A 20,108-nucleotide genomic window follows, 5' to 3' on the forward strand; every position below is an offset into this window, starting at 1 on the left:
TAATCCCAACACTTTGGGAGACAGAGATGGGAGGGTCACTTGAGGTCAGGAGTTCAAGACCAGCCTAGCCAACATGGGGAAACCCTGTCTATACTAAAAATACAAGAATTAGCCAGGTGTGATGGTGAACACCTGTAATCCTAGCTACTTGGGAGGCTGAGGTGGGAGGATCACTTGGGCCCAGGAGTTTGAGGCTGCAGTGAGCCATGATCATACCACTGCACTCCAGCCTGGATGACAGAGTGAGACTGTCTCAAAAAAAAAAAAAACAAAAAAAAACCAACCATCTGAGCAGACTAAACCCTCAGGTGACACATGAGCAAACACCTGCCCTGGCCGTCCTCCCTGGCCCTCTGGGCTGACAGCACAGCAGGGTGGCAACCACCAGGCTCAGGGCCCAGAGGGGTATGGACCGGGGGCTAGGGAGGGGTCACAACTACAGGTGGGAACGTGGACGGCTGCAGAGCCCGGGCCCTGAGCGCCATCTCCATCCACGCCCATGATGTGGACACGCCTGCTGCAGAGCTGAGATGTCCCCAGCTCATCCACTGAGTTGTCTGCCTGTGCTCTCACGGCCGGTAGGCAGAGCTGGGGCTTGTCCATGCTCTTTAGACCCACGGACCACCAGGTGCAGCCCCAAAACTGCAGCAGCATCACCTGGGGGCTGGTGAGAAATACCAAGTCTCAAACAAACTCAGGGTGAGACCCGGAGATCAAAGTCTGAACAAACCCTCCAGGAGACCCCGATGCCTGACCCTGAGACCACTGCTGCAGGCTAGGCAGAGACCCTCTGTCTTGTCCTTGTTTCCCCTGGACAGAGGGGCCTTTACTTCTACCCCAGAGAAACTGTTTTTGCCCCAGATCTTCAGCCTTGGACCCAATGGGACAACCCAGCTCAGGGTCGAGCCTCACCTCCATCACGACTGCCCAGCCTTACCCTGCTCCCAGGCTGCCGCCACCAGTAGCCCAGAGTGTGTCAAACACCTCCAGCGGCCACCCGGGGCTGCCCCCAGGACCTCTTCTCTGTGGGACCGAGGCAGGAGGGCTTTGGCTCTTGTGGCTCTTGTGAGTGGAGACCCATTTTCTCCTGCCTGGGACAACTCCCAAGACCCAGTGGGGCAGGTGGCAGCCTCTTCTGGACGTGACCACCTAGGCTTAGACAGCCCATCCCAGCCTGACTTCTGCGCACCCTGCCACCCCTGGTCACCTGAGGAGACTAGATGAGCTGCCAGAGTGTGACCGGTCACACTCTCGGGCCGCGACGATGGCCTTCCAGGTCTTCCCGCTGAGCTCGCTGGGGGTGACACCCTGCCGGAAGTACACGGCTCGGTCCTCACAGCCAATGCCCCACACCTGGAAGAGAGAGGTTGTGTTCCAGGGAAGCTGGGCGCAGGCCCGGGGGCTCTTCTCACTTCCTAGGGGTGCAAAATGCAGGCAGGGTCCTCCATGTGCAGGTGTGTGTGGGCTGGGAAAGTCCATGCTGGGGCTGTGTGGTGGGCACAGAAGTCAAATACTGGAAGGGGGCTCAGGAGAAGCTGCGACCTGGTCCCGTCTCCCTGACCTCAGGCAGACCCACAGTTTCAAGGTGACAAGGTCCAGGGGAAGTGGCGGGGCTGGGGGACGCTGTGTTAGGAAATGAGGTTCACCTGCCTCCCTGTCTTGCGTGTGCCCTCTGGTGGGAAGCAGATGCCCCCAGTGAACCCCGAGGTGGTCCTGGTTTTGTTGTTTTTGTTTTTGCTGTTGAGACAGAGTCTTGCTCTGTTGCCCAGGCTGGAGTGCAATGACAAAATCTTGGCTCACTGAAACCTCCACCTCCAGGGCTCAAGTGATTCTCCTGCCTCAGCCTCCCGAGTAGCTGGGATTACAGGCTCCCATCACCACACCCGGCTAAGTTTTGTTTTGTTTTGTTTTGTTTTTGAGATGGAGTCTTGCTCTGTCGCCCAGGCTGGAGTGTAGTGGTGTGATCTCGGCTCACTGCAACCTCCGCCTCCCAGCTTCAACTGATTCTCCTGCTTCAGCTTCAAGAGTGGCTGGGAGTACAGTCACGTGCTACCATGCCCAGCTAATTTTTGTAGTTTTAGTAGACACGAGGTTTCACTGTGTTGGCCAGGCTAGTCTCAAACTCCTGACCTCAGGCGATCCACCCGCTTCGGCCTCCCAAAGTGCTGGGATTACAGGCGTGAGCCACTGTGCCCGGAATGTTTTTGGTGTCTTTTTTAGAGACAGGATCTCACTCTGTCACCCAGGCTGGAGTGCGGTGGTGCAATCATGGCTCATTGCAGCCTCGACCTCCTGGGCTCAAGCAATCCTCCTGCCTTGGCCTCCTGAGTAGATGGGACTACAGGTGCACACCACCACACTTGGCTAATGTTTAAATTTTTGTAGAGATGGGGTCTCACTATATTGCCCAGGCTGGTCTCAAACTCCTAGGCTCAAGTGGTCCTCCCACCTTAGCCTCCTAACGTGCTGGGATTTGCAAGTGTGAGCCACCACACCTGGCCGTGGTGTGTGTGTGTGTGTTTTTTTTTTTAAGATGCAAAGTAACCTCCCTGATTCTGACCTCACTTTCCATGGAAAAGGTTTCTGGGTAGGCATCCTACTTTCTGCCTTTGGGCAAGAAGTAAGGTTTGCTAAAGGGCCCAGGTGGCCTGGCTAGGTAGGCTGTGGCATCTCTGTCCCTTGGCCCTGGCAGGCTCAGGCTCAGGCTCAGCTGAGTCACCTCGGGCTCAGCACTCCTGTGCGCTAGCAGGTGCCTGTCTCCCCCTGGCCTCTGGGTGCTGTGCCACCAGGGGGGGTGGGAGGAGGGTGTGGCAGCAGAGGGAAGCCTGGCACCTCAGAAAGAACTTCTTGCTCAGTACAATGGAGTGGGGGGCTCTCCTACAGTGGGAAGGGGCCACTGGGCTATTGTGTGGCATCAGGAGCCCCCATTCTGAGACCCCTGCTGTTTAGGGGCTGCGGACCCACGTGCACACCTGGTCGTTCATTCCCACGTTCACCATCGTCATCTCACCAACCATCTCAATCCAGCTGGTGCCACAGGGATTGTGAGAGTTGATGCCTCTTCGGAACCACACCTGGGGAAGTCAGAAATAAACATGCCTTCCTGGAGGGCCACTGAAACAGACGGTTCGTTCGTTTAAGCCTCAGGGAGAACAAGTGAATAATTTGATCCTTTGGTTCACGTCACAAATGAGCAGTGGCACAGCATTTAGCGAGGAAGCCCTTATCCATGATCTACGTTGCTCTTCCCACACCCCGACCGCATCTCCTGTGCCTGGCACTGTCCCACGAGGGCTGAGGATCCCCTGGCCTCAGCCACATGTGTCCTGGCAGCTTCCTGCCCATTCTCCAGCCTAACGCTTGGAAAAGGCTACTTTATTTGAATTGAGTTGGTCCCTGTGAAAGACAACGGCCTTAATACTGTTATTTAGGAAAACTAGTTTTTAAAAAGCTCATTATTAGAAAAAACAAGACCCCTATTTTGGGTCTATTCTTAGTACTTCAAGAAGTACTTAAAGTATTTTCATGTCAACGTGTAAAAACACACACACTCCCACTAGATTTTCCCAGACTACCTGTGGCTCTGTGATTCAGCGGCTGCTCATGCTCCACCCCGCCACCTGGCATTCCATCTGGGCTGTTCTTATACATTCTCCATGGTGGCCTGGGAGGCCCCGTTAGTCTCAGACCTACTGGAGACCTTGTGCTATCAGAACTCCCGAGATGCTGCCAGACACGGTGGCTCACGCCTGTAATCCCAGCACTTTGGGAGGCTGAGGCGGGTGGATCACCTGAGGTCAGGAGTTGGAGACCAGCCTGAACGACATGGTGAAACCCTGCCTCTACTAAAAACTACTACAAATACTAGTCGGGTGTGGTGGTACACGCTTGGAACTCCAGCTACTTGGGAGGCCACGGCAGGAGAATCGCTTGAATCCAGGAGGCGGAGGTTACAGTGAGCTGAGATTACGCCATGGCATTCCAGTCTGGGCGACAGAACGAGACTCTGTCTCAAATTAAAAAATAAAAAAAAGAAATCCAATGTTGCCCATTTAATCCAAAGAAAGTGACACATTGCTGTAAGAGGGGCTTGGAAGTTGTGGTCTCTGGGAAGTGGGGTGACCAGGATCCAATGTAGGGGACAGTCTGGTCTGTATTTTTGTGGGCTGGGAGTGGCCTCAGGTTCTTGAGAGCTTCAGCACTGGAGATACAGACGCAGACGTGTGGGCTGTCCATCCCCCGGGCCAGGGAAACCCCCTTGACAAGCAGTTAGAAAAACCCCGTGACTGGCCGGGCATGGTGGCTCACGCCTGTAATCCCAGCACTTTGGGAGGCTGAAGCAGGCGGATCATGAGGTCAGGAGTTCGAGACCATCCTGGCTAACACGGTGATACCCCATCTCTACTAAAAATACAAAAAATTAGCCGGGCGTGGTGGCGGGCGCCTGTAGTCCCAGCTACTCGGGAGACTGAGGCAGGAGAATGGCATGAACCTGGGAGGCAGAGCTTGCAGTGAGCCGAGATCACGCCACTGCACTCCAGCCTGGGCGATGGAGTGAGACTCCATCTCAAAAAAAAAAAAAAAAAAAAACAAAAGAAAAACCCTGTGAGTAATCGGAAATCAGCTGGTTTTATTGGACTTGCCACTGATAAGATGCAAAAGACAAGCAGTGACTAGAGGATGGGGAGGCGCTCGGTTAACCGAGGGCTTCAGGAAATTCGCTTCTGATTCTTCGAAATGTTGCAGCCTATTAGGTGATACTCGCAGTTGCTGCATTTGGGTACCAGCGTGTGGGTGGAGGAGGATTTTACGGCACCAAACGTCCTGGAGATTGGCAACAATTTCAGCAACAAACAATGCATGGTGCTCGGCTGGTGCCGGATTTGTTCTAATGGGTTTTTCTTTTTTGAGACGGAGTCTTTCTCGTTGCCCAGGCTGGAGTGCTGTAGTGCAATCTTGGCTCACTGCAACCTCCGCCTCCCAGGTTCAAGCGATTCTCCTGCCTCCCAAGTAGCTAGGATTACAGGTGCCCGCCACCACACCCAGCTAATTTTTTGTATTTTTAGTAGAAACAAGGTTTCACCATGTTGGCCAGGCTGGTCTCGAACTCCTGACCTCAGGCAATCTGCCCACCTAGGCCTCCCAAAGTGCTGGGATTACAGACGTGAGCCACCACACCCGGCCTGGGTTTTTCTTTTTTTTTTAATTTGAGACAGGGTCTTGCTCTGTCACCCAGGCTGGAGTCCAGTGGTGCGATCACAGCTCACTGCAGTCTCCGACTCCTGGGCTCAAGTGATTGCCCAGCCTCATCCCTATCTTACCTTCCAGTCCTTGGTGACAGCCCAGACCACACTGACTCCCACCGAGACGTGCATGATCCCATTGTCAGATCCAGGAGGCTCCACGATGGACCAGGAACTTCCTACCGGGCCCCCAAGAAACCCCCAGTGGCCCCCATCAGCCTGGACAGCTGGGGAGCGAGTGACCCTCACCCTTCTCCCCAGTACAGGGTATGTGGGTGGGGGGGCCGGGCTGCCCACCTTTGGGATTGCTCCTGTTGATTCCTTCCCGGACCAGGGCCTGCCCCTCCCAGAGTGTGGCCCACAGGAGGTCGTGGGGCCCACAGCTGATCTGAACCACCTCCCCGGGGGTGTCCAGCAGGGACCAGGAGGACCCTTCGGGGTTGGAGTGGCTGACGTCCTCTCTGTACCACACCTGGGACGCAAGACAGGGACATAGAACCTGCATCAACTCATTCACACCAGCCAAGCATGGGGGTCTCGGTATGGTGGTGGGTAGGACCTATGTCCCCTGACCGTCCAGATCTCACTCCTGACCCCTACCCCGGCCAAAAAATGCAAACCCTGGATTCTGGCGGTCCTGGGGGATACACTTGTTCCATTCATCTGTTTGAGGTGACGCCCCCAACCCCACCCACTCATGGACACCCACCCACTACCTGATTCCAGTCTCAGGCACGTGGGTCTCCAGCCACTCTGGCCAGCCCGTGTGTCCCACGCCCCCTTGTGGCGATGTGCTCTCACGACACCCGGCTCCAGGGGAGGCTCCAACTCCCATTCATAAAACTATCTAAGACGTCAGTTCTTTTTTCCTTCACTGAATGGTTAAGACTGGGAGCAACGTGCTCAGAGTGTCCGAACTGTTTGGCTCATTTTACCTGGGGGAGACTACATGTCACTTCGTGATCCAGAAAGGGCAAGGGACCCTCCCCATAGGGCTGTCTTCAGATGGGGGACCCAGCCTCCCAATCCTGCCACCATCCCCCTACAGCAGGTCCTGCAGGACTAGGCCTAGGAGCCTCCCTTTGGCTAGCAGGTGGCCCATCTGTCTCCCCAGCTTCTACAGAAGCCCAGGTCCTGGTGCCATCTCTTATGGACCACAGGTGTGGTGCAGGCAGCACCAGCTCATGGCTGACATTCCGGAACACAAACACAGCTCTGGGGCCCCTGTTCTCCCCTCTCTCTCTTTGCATCCAGATAGGCATGGCGCCCCGATGGGGGCTCAGTCCTGGGCCAGGCCCTCACTGTGCCTGGCCCCTCGCCACCGCCCTTCAGCAGGGCTGAGGAAGCAACTGTGTTCGCCTATGCCCAGGCCAACGTGGCCGCAGAGGGGGGCTGCGACAAAACCCACAACTTCTGATAACTGCTAAGCCCACTGGGGAGCTGTGGTCAGTGTGTGGTGAGAGCAACTGAAGAATCCTGCTGTGCAACTGAAAGCCGTGACTCGAGTGTCAGTGCCCTGAGCTCAGGAACCTCGGGGCCTCTGCTGCCCTCAGGGGCTGCTTCGATTCCTCTGCTTAGTTCACAAACTCCTTGAGACAGGATTGCCTCTCTCTAAACAGCCACAGATCCACTACCCACCTACCCACCCACCCATCCACCCATCCACCCATCCATCCATCCACCCATCCATCCATCCACCTGCACACCCACCCATCTGTCCACCTGCACACCCACCCATCTGTCCACCTGCACACACCTTCCATCCACCCACACATATAACCACCTATCCATCTATCCATACACCCACTCACCCACTCACTCACCCACCCACACACCCATCCATCCATCCACTCACCCACCCACCCACACACCCATCCACCCATCCACACACCCACCCACCCATCCATCCACACATCTACCCACACACCCATCCATCTGCCCATCCATCCACCCATCCATCCATCCATCCGCACACCCACCCATCTGTCCATCTGCATGTACCTTCCATCCATCCACACATATACCCACCTATCCATCTATCCATACACCCACCCACCCACTCACCCACCCATCCACACACCCACCCACCCATCCATCCACACATCCACCCATCTGTCCATCTGCACATACCTTCCATCCATCCACACATATACCCACATATCCATCTACCCATACACCCACCCACCCACTCACTCACCCATCCACACACCCACCTACACACCCATCCATCCACACACACACCCACACATCCATCCACACACCCACCCACCCACCCATCCATCTGCCCACATACCCATCCATCCACCCATCCATCCACACACCCACCTATCCATCCTTCTGCCCACACACCACCCATCCGTCCACTGGCACACCTTCTGTCACCCACACACCCACCCCCACACTATTCCTGAAGACTGTGGGAGGCACCAGCAGGGAGCGGGCAGGGAGCTCAGAATCTGTCTTGAGGAGGCCGCACTGATGTACCTGAGCTGAGGCTGGGCACTGATCAGCACGCTGGGGGCTCGGAGGAGAGAAAGGCCAGGAGCTGGCATGGGGTGGGGGGGCTGGAGCTCCTGGGAGGAGCAAGACCCAGGGGGTGCACAGGACAGGACCCACAGGAGGTGGGATCGTGGAGAGCCAGGGCAGAGAGAGGGGTTGGCCTTACCTTGCCCTGCAGAGACACAGCCCACACTGACAGGCGGCCCACGGGCTCCTCCGTGATCTCCCAGCCCCCTACAGAGAGGTCGTTGAAGGGGTCGGGCAGCTCCTTGGGGTCGTCCTTCGAGGGGATCTGAAGCAAGGAAGTGAGAAGCGGTAGCAGTCAGCGCCCAGTGGGCACCTGGGCGTGCACCCACCTACCGCCCGCCTGCCATCTGGACGTTCATTCTCCAGCCCAGCCTGCAGCTGCCTTAATTCACAGGGAAGGCAGCATCAGGACTGTGGGGGCCCCTGCCCGGCTGATTTTTGTATTTTCAGTAGAGACAGGGTTTCACCATGTTGGCCAGGCTGGCCTCAAGTGATCCACCTGCCTTGGCTTCTGAAGTGTTAGGATTACAGGCATGAGCCATGGCACCCAGCCTCTACAAAAAATTTAAAAGTTAACCGGGCATGGTGGTGCATGCCTGTAGTCCCAGCTACTAGGGAGGCTGAGGTGGGAGGATTGCTTGAGCTCAGGAGTTCGACGCTGCAGTGAGCTGTGACTGTACCACTGCACTCAACAGAGTGCAAGAGAGCACTGTCTGGGCAACAGAGCGAGACCCTATCTCTAAAAAGAAAAAAAAATAGGGCCAGCTCCCTGGTCTCCTGGCTTCTCCCAGTCCCAGGGGCAGCCCCACCTGAGAGCCCTGGACATCCCAGGGAGGCCTCCACTCACTGGAGACCACGCCAAGACCCGGGTCCAGGGCTGTGCTCCCTAAGCTGGGAGGTTCCTCTGGGTCATGGAGCAACACTAGAGCCAGAGGTGCCTCCCCTGGCTGAGGGGGAGGACAGAGTGCCAGATGGAGGCTCGGTCTGGGACACAGCAGCTTGGACACCAGGATCAGGGCAAGTTCTGTGCCGTCCTGGGCCTGGCCTGGCTCCCTGTGTGACTATCTCCCAAGTGAAGGGACACACAGTGCCGTGGTGTTCCCGGGACAGGAAACAGCTCAAAGGCCAGGTCCCGAGGTGGGCGTGGCGTCCCCTGGTGCACACAGGTGGGGAAGGTGGAGAGGAGGCTGCATGTGACAGTCTGTCCTGGCCCTGTCCTGCCCCCAAGCCACATTCAGGAACACAGACCTTGGCCCAGATGTCCCGGGACTTGTATCTCCTGTACCGGATCCATTTCCGGCGCCGCACGCAAGAATTCCACTTCTTTTCTTTCGTGTAGGTGGCGGGGAAGTCGATGGCATACGTCCACCCCTGAAACACCGAGGAAGGGGCTCTCAGGCTCTGCGGGGAAGGCATTTGAAGAGCTGGGGAAGGTGGGGAGGGAGGGTGTGGCCTAAAACACCCGAACTCAGGCACCACAGGGTGCAGGAGACAGAAGCAGCGACAGGCGGAGCCCCAGGCCCCCCCTCCCCACAGGGCAGTCACGGAGGGTCCCGAGTTCACCTACCCCTTTCTCGGTGGGTTCGCCTCCAAAATTCTCATCCACATACCAGTCAGACTCCCACTCCCAGTGCGGCGAGGGCAGTGCCACCCCATCCAGTGGCCGGTGCTGGAGCCCACTCACATCACTCCACGCCCAGCGGTCACTCAGCAGGAGCTTCTCACAGAAGCCGCCCACGGGATTCCAGCGCTGAGGGCCGGGGACACAGAGGCAGCCTTGGACCCAAGCCTGCTGGGCGGGAACCCAGGCGGGCCAGGTATCTCCAGGACCAGCTGACCCTGCCCAGCCGACCCCATCATTGATCTCCAGAATAGGAAGTGAGCAGAGGGCCTGTGTGGGACCCAGCAACTGGGGATCCCCATACCACTTCATCATGAGCCAGCAAGTACATCAGCGCAGCCCCAAAGGGCAAAGAACCATCCTGCCAGCCACGGCGCTGTGAGCAGGGCAGGCGGTGGAGGGCACACCTTGTCCTGGGCTCCCAGAAACCACTGGAGCCTGCTCTCATGGGGAGCTGGCCAGACTGCTTTGGTGAGGACACAATAGTGGCTTCAGCCTCAAAGACCCTGGATACTATGCAACTTGGATTTTTTTTGGAGGGGCGGGGTGCAGGGGGACAGGGTCTTGCTCTGTTTCCCAGGCTGGAGTGCAGGGCACGATTATGGCTCACTGCAGCCTTCACCTCCCTGGCTCAAGTGATCCTCCTGCCTCAGCCACCTGAGTAGCTGGGACTAAAGGTGCACACCACCACACCCTGCTAATTCTTGTATTTTTTTTGTAGAGGCAGAGATTCGCCATGATGCCCAGGCTGGTCTCAAACTCCTGAGCTCAAGCGATCTGCCCGCCACAGCCTTCCAAACTGCTGGAATTACAGGCGTGAGTCACCACGCCTGGCAGCAACACAGATTTTAAGTACAAGGAAGGAAATGAAGGCAGGAACTGGTGGGGAATCTGGGGACTCTATTTCCCTTCTGTGGTTCCTCATTTTAACCAATAACCCAGCAGACTGACCCGCTCGGCAGCTCCAACCATGAGGGCCGCTACCTGATTCTCATAGGCCTCCTCTCGGCGGCGGATGGGGACATCGCTGGCACACACATACACGTAGACCTGGTTGTCACAGGCAATGCCCCAGCAGCACTGTGTGGTGGCGCTGACGCGCTTGAACTCCAGCTGGGAGTCCTTGCACAGCTCCCAGTACTGGCCTGCTGTGGACAGCGTGTACACTCTCCCGAAGAGGTCCACCGCCCACAGCACTGAGTTGGGCATGGCGGAGGCTGGAGGTAACCTGCGGCAGGAACGAGGGCCAGCGTTCAGGCTCCCAGCCCAGGGGACATCAGAGTCATGTGAAACCTGGGAGACTTCTACTGTGACTATTTATTCTTTTTCTCTTTTTTTTTTTTGAGATGGAGTCTCACTCTGTCGCCCAGGCTGGAGTGCAGTGGCGCAATCTTGGCTCACTGCAACCTCCACCTCCCGGGTTCAAGCAATTCTCCTGCCTCAGCCTCCCGAGTAGCTGGGATTACAGGCACCTGCCACCACACCCAGCTAGTTTTTGTATTTTTAGTAGAGACGGGGTTTTGCCACGTTGGCCAGGCTGGTCTCGATCTCCTGACCTTGTGATCTGCCCGCCTCGGCCTCCCAAAGTGCTGGGATTACAGGCGTGAGCCACCGCGCCCGGCCAACTGCTTATTCTTTGTTTTCTTGTTTATTTTTTTGAGACGGAGTCTCACTCTGTTACCCAGGCTGGAGTGCAATGGCACGATCTTGGGATCTTGGCTCACTGCAACCTCCACCTCCCAGGTTTTCTCCTGCCTCAGCCTCCCCAGTAGTTGGGACTACAGGTGCACGCCACTACACCTGGCTAATTTTTGTATTTTCAGTAGAGACATGATTTCACCATGTTGGACAGGCTGGTCTCGAACTCCTGACCTCAGGTGATCCACCTGCCTCTGCCTCCCGAAGTGTTGGGATTACAGGCATGAACCACCATGCCCGGCCTCTTTTTTGTTTTTGAAAGAATTTAAAAATAGATCACTTGAGGCCAGGAGTTCAAGACCAGCCTGGTCAACATGGTGAAACCTCATCTCTACTAAAAATACAAAAATTAGCCAGGCACGGTAGTGTGTGCCTGTAGTCCCAGCTACTCGGGTGGCTGAGGCAGGATAATGGCTTAAACCGGGGAGATGGAGGTTGCAGTGAGCAGACACAGTGCCACTGCACTGCAGCCTAGGTGACAGAGGGAGACCCTGTCTCAAAAAAAAGAATTTAAAAAGTAGAGACAGGGTCTTGCTCGGTCGCCCAGGCTGGAGTGCAGTGGTTTGATTACAGCTCGTTGCGGCCTCGAGCTCCTGGGTTCAAGTGATCCTCCCGCCTCAGCCTCCTGGGACAGCAGGCATGCACCACCATACCCAGATAATTTAAAAAATGTTTTTGTAGAGACAGAGTCTCACTATGTTGCCCAAGCTGGTCTCAAACTCCTGGTCTCAAGCAATCCTCCCATCTCGGCCTCCCAAACTGCTAGGATTACAGCCTTGAGCCACCGTGCCTGGCCAGATCTTTGTTTTCAAAAGAATCAATGAAAGCTTACAGGTTTAGTTGAATCTCAAAAGATATAACTACGCCACTGCCTTCCCAGGGGTCCTTCCCCAGAGTGGGCAGGTCTCCCCGCCATGTTGGCCTCTATCTGGGCATAGTGAGGGCATTCTAGCCAGAGCCAACGTGACCATGTGAATTCAAGGACATAGGGGTCTTCTCTTCATGCGCCTTCAGTGACTCCCTCCTTCTCTTCCCCCGGCTCTCTTCTTCTGCCATTCTCTACTCCTTTCTTTATTTTTCTTTTTTATTTTTTAAGAGAATATTTTGCTCTGTTGTCCAGATTGGAGTGCAGTGGTGCAATCATAGCTCACTGCAGCCTTGAAATCCTGAGCTCAAGCTATCCTCCTGCCTCAGCCTCCTGAGTGGCTGGGACTACAGGCATGTGCCACCATACCTGGCTAATTTTTTAAAATTTTTTTGTAGAGATGGGGTCTCGCTATGTTGCCCAGGCTGGTCTTGAACTCCTGGCCTCAAGCGATCCTCCCACCTTGGCCTCCCGAAGTGCTGGGATTACAGGCGTGAGCCATTGCACCCAGCCCTTTCTTCTTTCTCTGTGCTTTGTAGGCATAGCCAAGGCTATTGCTAAGCTCTGCCACTGACCACCCCTGGCCCCACCTCCAGGACCCACAGTGCTGTCGCACCCAGGGGTGTCCTTCCTGGAGCCCTGGCTCCTGATAGGAACAGTCTTTCCACTGTGGCAGGGCCAGGTGGCCAGGCACAAGGCAGCCAAACACAGAGCTACCGGATGAAGCCACCAGGGCCATCACCTGAGAAGCTCTGCCCGACAGGGCGGCTCCTAGATCCAACACAGAACACTGCCCCGGGGCCTGAAGACAGGAAAGAGCCTACAGATGAAGACATGGCCAGTCTGACTTAAAAACCGGAGCAAAAGGAGACAGGCAGAGTTTATTTAGGTGCCTGGAGGCTGGGCCCAGTGCTCCCGCAGCATGCCAGAGCCATGCGGGTGCTCCAGACGGCCGGGTGACTGTGACGATGACACAAGATAGAAGCATGTCTGAAAAGAGGAGCAGCTGCCACTGGCAAAAAAAAAAAAAAAAGCCAGGTGCGGTGGCTCATGCCTGTAAACCCAGCACTTTGGGAGGCCGAGGCGGATGGATCACCTGAGGCCAGGAGTTCGAGACCAGCCTGGCCAACATGATAAGACTCCATCTTTATTTAAAAAAAAGGCAAAAATTAGCCAGGCGCAGTGGCGCGTGCCTGTAACCTCAGCTACTCAGCAGAGTGAGGCAGGAGAATCGCTGGGACCAGGAGGTGGAGGTTGCAGAGAGCCGAGATTGCACCACTGCACTCCAGCCTGGACAACAGAGCGAGACTCCGTCTCAAAAAAAAAAAAAAAAAAAAAAAAAAACTAGGCTCTTTGGGGACAAGGTATATCTTTTTTTTTTTTTTTTTGACAGAGTCTTTTTCTACTCCCAGGCTGGAGTGCAGTGGCATGATCTCGGCTCACTGCAACCTCCACCTTCTGGGTTCAAGTGATTCTCCTGCCTCAGTCTCCCAAGTAGCTGGGATTACAGACCTGCACCACCACATATGGCCCATTTTTGTATTTTTAGTAGAGATGGGGTTTTGCCATGTTGGCCAGGCTGTTCTCGAACTCCTGGCCTCAGGTGATCCATCCCAAAGTGCTAGGATTACAGGCATAGGCCCCTGGCCCCGGCCGGGACAAGGTATATCTTACAAACACCAAGAAGACGGAATGCAGGTTGAGAAGGAAGTGAGTGAGAGGGTGAGGAACAGGGAGACAGGAAGCAGAACAAAAGCTCAGCTCTGGGAAACTCCCATAACAGGAAGTAGGGGAAAAGAATAGGAGGGAGACTGCCCAGCAGAATGGAGGAAGCCCCGGGAGTAAGAGCTCCTCCCAGAGCAGCTGACCTCCTCCACCCCAGGACAACAATGCCCGTCAAACATATGAGAAAATCAGAACACCAGCTTTGAAACTGAGCTGGGACCCCTGATGACCCTTCGTGCCTCACTGATCAGGACTAAGCGTCCCTCTGGCACCTTCACAGTGACTAAGAGAGTCCAGAGCTGCCTGGATCTCAGAATGCTGCATTCTGGGGTCCTCACTTTCTTGTACCACCAAAAGCTAACTAACCTCTCTGTGCCTTAATTTCCTAATCTATAAAAGGCAGAATGGGGCTGGGCGTGGTGGCTCACGCCTGTAATCCCAAAACTTTGGGAGGCCAAGGTGGGCAGATCGCTTGAGGCCAGGAGTTTGAGACCAGCCCGGCCAACACGGTGAAACCCGTCTCTACTAAAACTACAAAAATTAGCTGACTTGGGAGGCTGAGGCAGGAAAATCGCTTGAACCTGGGAGGAGGAAGTTGTACTGAGCCAAGATTGTGTTACCACACTCCAGCCTGGCCAACACAGCAAGACTCCATCTCAAAAAAAAAAAAAAAAAAGAAAGAAAGAAAAACAAAAAACCAAGTCCCTTTCAGGTCTGAGTCTTCAGCCTCTTCATTTCCATAACAGTCTCTGCACACAGTGGGTGTTGAAACAACATTTAAGGATAATCACCACCACCTACCTCCAACACACTGCCAACTCCCTGATCTAAAACAGAAATACTTCTCCAGGGAAAATAAATGCCACAAATAACTTGAAAAGTAAGGTCATAATTGGTGGACAGATATGTGATAAAGCAAGTAAAGTGTCAATAGTAGAATCTAGTTGGTGAGGATGGGGATGCTGACTGTATAATTCTTCCAACTTGGCTGTATGTGTGAAAATCTTCAATAAAATGCTAGGGGAAGATGAAGGTTTTTTTTTTTTTTTAAATTGTCACTTTCTATAGTGTTAAATGTAAGTTAGTCTTCAAAGACAGCTCAGAGGCCAGGTGCAGTAGCTCATGCCTGTAATCCCAGCAGTTTTCGAGGCTCAGGTGGGAGGATCGCTTGAGCCCAGGAGTTCAAAACCAGCCTAAGCAACACAGGGAGACCCCATCTCTACAAAAATAAAAAGTTAAAAAAAAAAATTAGCCAGGCACATGCCTGTGATCCTAGCTACTTGGGAGCCTGAGGCAGGAGGATCACTTGAGCCCAGGAGTTTGAGGCTACAGTGAGCTATGATTGTGCCACTGCACTCCAGCCTGGGCAGCAGAGTGAGACCCTGTCTCAAAAAGGAAAACAAACAACAACAACAACAAAAAAAAAAACAAAGATAGCTCAGAATTCACTGGATAAGCAAGCAGGTTAGCTAGACTCAGTCTGCAGGTTGAGCTGAATGAAAGGAGATTTTGACTTAAGATAAATGACTAAGCACTAATTTCCTCATAGACATCATTGAATCTTCTGGGCAGTTAATGGGAGGAGACTCTGCTACAGTGAAAGGAAGGGGTGGGGGGTTGCTGTATTTACAAACTCCCTTCAGAGTGGAGACCCAGGCACCCGTCGTCACTTCCCAGCTACAGCTGACATGCGGTAACCATCCTTGGTCAGCCACACTTTCTTTCTGCCTCTGCCAAGAGGCTCTCCCTAGCTCCTCATGGGCCACTTTCTGGCTGTGAGCTGATCAGGCAACTTACACAGGGTCACTGGGTCAGAGGACTCTTGAAAGGGGGGTTGGAACATGAAGCCCCATGATTCAGGGATCCTGGGACTTGTTTGTTTTGTAGGGTTAGAGGGACGGAGGAAAATCTTCCAAATCAGCAGCCTCGAATTCACCAAGAATTTCTACCAGATGAATTTGAGTTGAACCTTCAGTCGTTCCACGAAGAAGGTCTGCTCGCCACCCTCAAAGCCATCTGCCTTTCTGTCTCAGTTTATTCACAGATCCTTTCAGAGACCAAAAAAAGCACCCAAGAGAGGCGGGCACAGAGATGTGGTAGAGGAAAAGACACAGTACCAAGAACGCTCCGCAAGCACTTACTTCCTCTGAGCCTTAGGAGTCCTACCTAAAAGGTTTCTTGCTTGTTTTTCTATTACACTGTCACTCCGATCCGGTATGCAAACAGAGTCGGCAATGCCTACTACAGTAGCTCGCTGGCTGCCCGGTGCAGGGGCTGTTCAAAAGCGACATCGGGGTCCTAAAAGGTGGGAAAAAGCAGCAGAACTTGCATGGTAGTTGATTCTTTCCTGAAGAATAGGGTCCGCCCAGCCCCACCGGGCAGGAGGTGCCCTGAGTCAGCCTGGCGTTCAGCCCAGTGCTGTGCACTTGGGTGACAGGTGGGGCCCCTGCACTGCCACCAGTAGCATATGTCGGAGCTCTGGGCCCTGACCATCTGCCAAAGCTAATCTTACGACAAGCAGATTTGCTCCAATCAATGCCCAGGGAGAGGGCTAGGCAGGCCCCTTGCTGCGTGATTCTCGAAAACAACCAGGATGCCGCGATCCGCTTCTCCTGTCTCCAGTTCAAAGGCTGGAATGTGGGCGTCACCTGCACCAGGCCACTTCGCTAGCCTGTGGGCGTTCCAGGGCAAGGCACGGGGGCGGCACCCTCCAGGTGTGCAGGCGAGAGGACAAGTGCGGTCCCTCCTTCCTCCCTCCCCGCGAGCAAACAGCCTGGGGGTGGTGGGGAAGGCGGCGTGCCCGGCCCTTCATCGCCCCAACCTTTCCCACGGCCCTGGCCGCCGCTGCAGCTGGGGCGCCGCGCTGCACTCACCTGGGCCCGCACCGTTCGGGGCGGAGTCGTGGTGGTAGGTCCTCGGCGTCCGGGAGGAGCGGACCGGTCCTCCCGGGGCCCAGGCGAGAGGGTGGGCCGGAAGCGGCATCAGGCCCCGTGCCCATTGGCCAGCCTCGCCAGGACGCTGCGGCCTGGGATGTGCGATTGGCTGCGGTGCGCCGCGTCGGCGCTGGCTTCGCGGTCGCGCGCCCGCCCACTTCCGGGGTCGTGCCAGGTCAGGAGTCCGGAGTCGGCTGAAGCGAGTTCCCGCGTTCTCTCTGGCGGCGCGACACCGGCCCGTGGACCGCCCGGCCGCCCTTCGGGACCCGGTCTGCAGGAGCGGAGAGGGCGGTGTGGACACCCCCTGCAGGCGAGGAGAAGGGGTAGCGGGGAGGGTACCTGGGTGCGTGGCTCTGCGGCGACAGGAGGAGCAGCGTGTGGGCGCCCGGCCTGGGGCGTGGAGAGGACGCAGGGAACAGGTGTCTTCCTGGTATCCATCGAACTGAAACGTAGCCCTTGAGCACACACTACACTTAAAGCTTTACTCTTTCGAGGAGGAGTCCTGGAAGCATATGTGATTTTGTGACTATAGCATGGTGTGGTGTCAGTAACAGGCCCTGGATTGCTCAAACTCTATTGTCAGTGACAAAACCCAGTGTAAGCTGGCCTAATATATTAATAGTAATATGCGAGTCCTTCCGGGGTGGCGGGCATTGACTTAAGTGCTTTACTTGGGTCTTCTCATTTCATCCTCCCGACAACCCAAAGAGCTGGCGGCGTCATTCCCATTTTACAAATGCGAACACAGGCTCAGAGGTGGAGCGACTCACGTTGTAAGCGATGGAGCTGGGATTTGAAAGCACTGTATCCCGCCTGGCAGAAAACTGGCAAGGTTAGGATGGAGAAAGGAGAAAAAAGAAAGATGTCTGGGCCAGGTGCGGCCGTTCATACCTGTAATCCCAGCACTTTGGGAGGCCGAGGCGGGCGGATCACTTGAGGTCAGGGGTTTGAGACCAGCCTGGCCAAGATGGTGAAACCCTGACTCTAGTAAAAATGCAAAATTAGCCAGGGATGGTGGCGCATGCCTGTAATCTCAGCTACTCGGGAGACTGAGGCAGGAAAATCGCTTGAACCGGGAAGGTGGAAGTTGCAGTGAGCTGAGATCGTGCCACTGTGCCACTGCACTACAGCCTGGGCGACAAGAGCAAAACTCCTTCTCAAAAAAGAAAAAAAAAGGGCATCTGGTGAAAGGCTAGATACTACCTGACATTGAGCTAAAACAATGTCACCTGGTTGGACCTAGGGACCTATTCCTTCTCCCCCTCCCCCCCCAAGTTCTGTCTCATTTCTGGGCTTGCAGACAGGCTTTTCCTGGGCCTTCATCTCTGGGGAAGCCCCACACAGGTCAGCTCCAGTGGAAGAAAACGCCCCCAGAAGCCTCTTGTTCACCCCAGATGGCTCTGCGGAGTCCTGTGTCTGACCCTGACTTTAGCTTGGGCCTGAGGGACTGGCATTTGTGGACTTCATCTGGAGATGTGGGCAGAGCCCCCCTCAAGCATAAGGGCTCAGCCAGGCACAGGGGATGGCTCCTCAGAGGAAGATGAGGGTACTATTAGCGGAAGGAGGATGAGTGGGCCGGGCGCAGTGGTTCACGCCTGTAATCCCAGCACTTTGGGAGGCTGAGGCAGGTGGATCACGAGGTCAGGAGATGGAGACCATCCTGGCTAACATGGTGAAACCCCGTCTCTACTAAAAATTCAAAAAATTAGCTGGGTGTGGTGGCGGGCGCCTGTAGTCCCAGCTACTCGGGAGGCTGAGGCAGGAGAATGGGGTGAACCCAGGAGGCAGAGGTTGCAGTGAGCTGAGATTGTGCCACTGTGCTCCAGCCTGGGCAACAGAGTGAAACTCTGTCTCAAAAAAAAAGGAGGAGGATGAGTGGTTGGTAGACTGCTGGAGAAACAGTCTAGAGGTAGGGAGCCCTGGGTTCTGTCCTGCCTGTGACACTCTGTAGCCATTTATCTCTTCTTTAGCTTTAGTTTCCACATTAAAAGAGACATTGAAAAAAAATGAAAAAGAGGCATTGAATTAGGAGCTTTCTGTGGCCCCTTGCAGTTTTCATGTGTGGTGACAAAGTTCAATACAGTTTTCCTGAATTCAGGGGCTGGGGACCCATGTCCCCCTACCCCAAGTTCTTTTTTTCTTTTTTTTTTTTTTGAGAGGGAGTCTCACTCTGTCGCCCAGGCTGCAGTGCAGTGGTGAGATCTCAGCTCACTGCAACCTCCACCTCCCAGGTTCAAGTGATTCTCCTTTCTCAGCCTCCTGAGTAGCTGGGACTACAGGTGTGTGCCACCACGCCAGGCTAATTTTTTTATTTTTAGTAGAGACAGGATCTCACCATGTTGGCCAGGCTGGTCTTGAACTCCTGGCCTCAGGTAATCTACCCACCTCAGCCTCCCAAAGTGCTGGGATTATAGGCGTGAGCCAGCATGCCCGGCCAGAAGTTTGCTTTGTTTTGAGTCTGTGATCAGCCTTTCACTGAATACACAATTTACATGTGAGAGTGGGTAGAGGAATAGTCACATATGCCTTACTCACTGTCTGGCTCAGTGAATCTGCATTTTTGTATAAACAATAGGTCAGAGGAAGAAATCCATATGCATTTGTCTTCAGTGAGCGGAGGGATGACTTTCTGCATTGTACCTGTGAAGATAAGCTATCAATTTACATTGCCAGGGAAAATTCATCAGAACTGTTTTAGGACAAAGATCTTGAGGCCCAAAAGGAATTTGTCTGTGGAGAAATTGTGAGGGGGGTATGTAGCTCTTTTGAACTTTCTAGCTATCTTATTGAAGAATAAAACGGGAGGCAGGTTTGTCTGACGCGACCCTCAGCTTGACCTCTCTGGCTTAGTGATCTTGGGGTCCCGAGATTTATTTTCCTTTCACAGTAGGATACATTGATCAGGTCAGTGCTACAGTACAAGGGTCAGAAGCGTTTGAACCCGAGCGACTCCATCTTGAACAGGGGCTGGGTAAAATGAGGCTGAGAACGGCTGGGCTCCATCCTCAGGAGGCTGGGCATTCTTGGTTACAGGATGAAACAGGAGGTCAGCAGGTTTGGTATCACAAGATACAGGTCACAAAGCCCCTGCTGATAGAAGAGGATGCGGTAAAGAAGCCCGCCAAAACCACGACGGTGATAAAAGTGACTCTGGTTGTCCTCACCGCTCATTATACGCTAATTATAAACATTAGCATGCTAAAAGACACTCCTACCGGTGCCATGACAGTTTATAGATGCCATGGCAACGTCAGGAAGTTACCCTATATGGTCTGAAAAGGAGGGGAAACCTTAGTTCCAGGAATTGCCCTCTGCTTTCCTGGAAAACTCATGAATAATCCACCCCCTTGTTTAGCATAGAACCAAGAAGTAACTATAAGTATACTCAGTCCAGCAGCTCATGCTGCTGCTCTGGCTGTAGAGTAGTCATTCTTTTATTCCTTTACTTTCTTTTATTTTTTATTTATTATTATTACTATTATTTTATTTGAGGTGGA

The 20,108-nt window shown here is 54.4% G+C and overlaps 1 protein-coding gene across 1 annotated transcript in view; it reads right to left on the reverse strand.

Moving 5' to 3' along the window:
• Positions 1-16,631, reverse strand: part of TECPR1 (tectonin beta-propeller repeat containing 1) — a gene marked incomplete at its 5' end in the record, with an annotated part of 35,506 nt that extends 18,875 nt beyond the window's left edge. The window contains 10 exon segments of the mRNA NM_001133184.1: positions 1,208-1,353; positions 2,973-3,074; positions 5,322-5,422; positions 5,541-5,715; positions 7,909-8,034; positions 9,018-9,140; positions 9,337-9,519; positions 10,375-10,618; positions 15,820-15,976; positions 16,552-16,631. Of these exon segments, the coding sequence (NP_001126656.1) occupies positions 1,208-1,353; positions 2,973-3,074; positions 5,322-5,422; positions 5,541-5,715; positions 7,909-8,034; positions 9,018-9,140; positions 9,337-9,519; positions 10,375-10,599 (1,181 nt within the window).
• Positions 16,632-20,108: the final 3,477 nt, after the last annotated feature.

Source organism: Pongo abelii, chromosome 6, assembly GCF_028885655.2.
Source record: "Pongo abelii isolate AG06213 chromosome 6, NHGRI_mPonAbe1-v2.0_pri, whole genome shotgun sequence".
NCBI lineage: Eukaryota > Metazoa > Chordata > Mammalia > Primates > Hominidae > Pongo > Pongo abelii.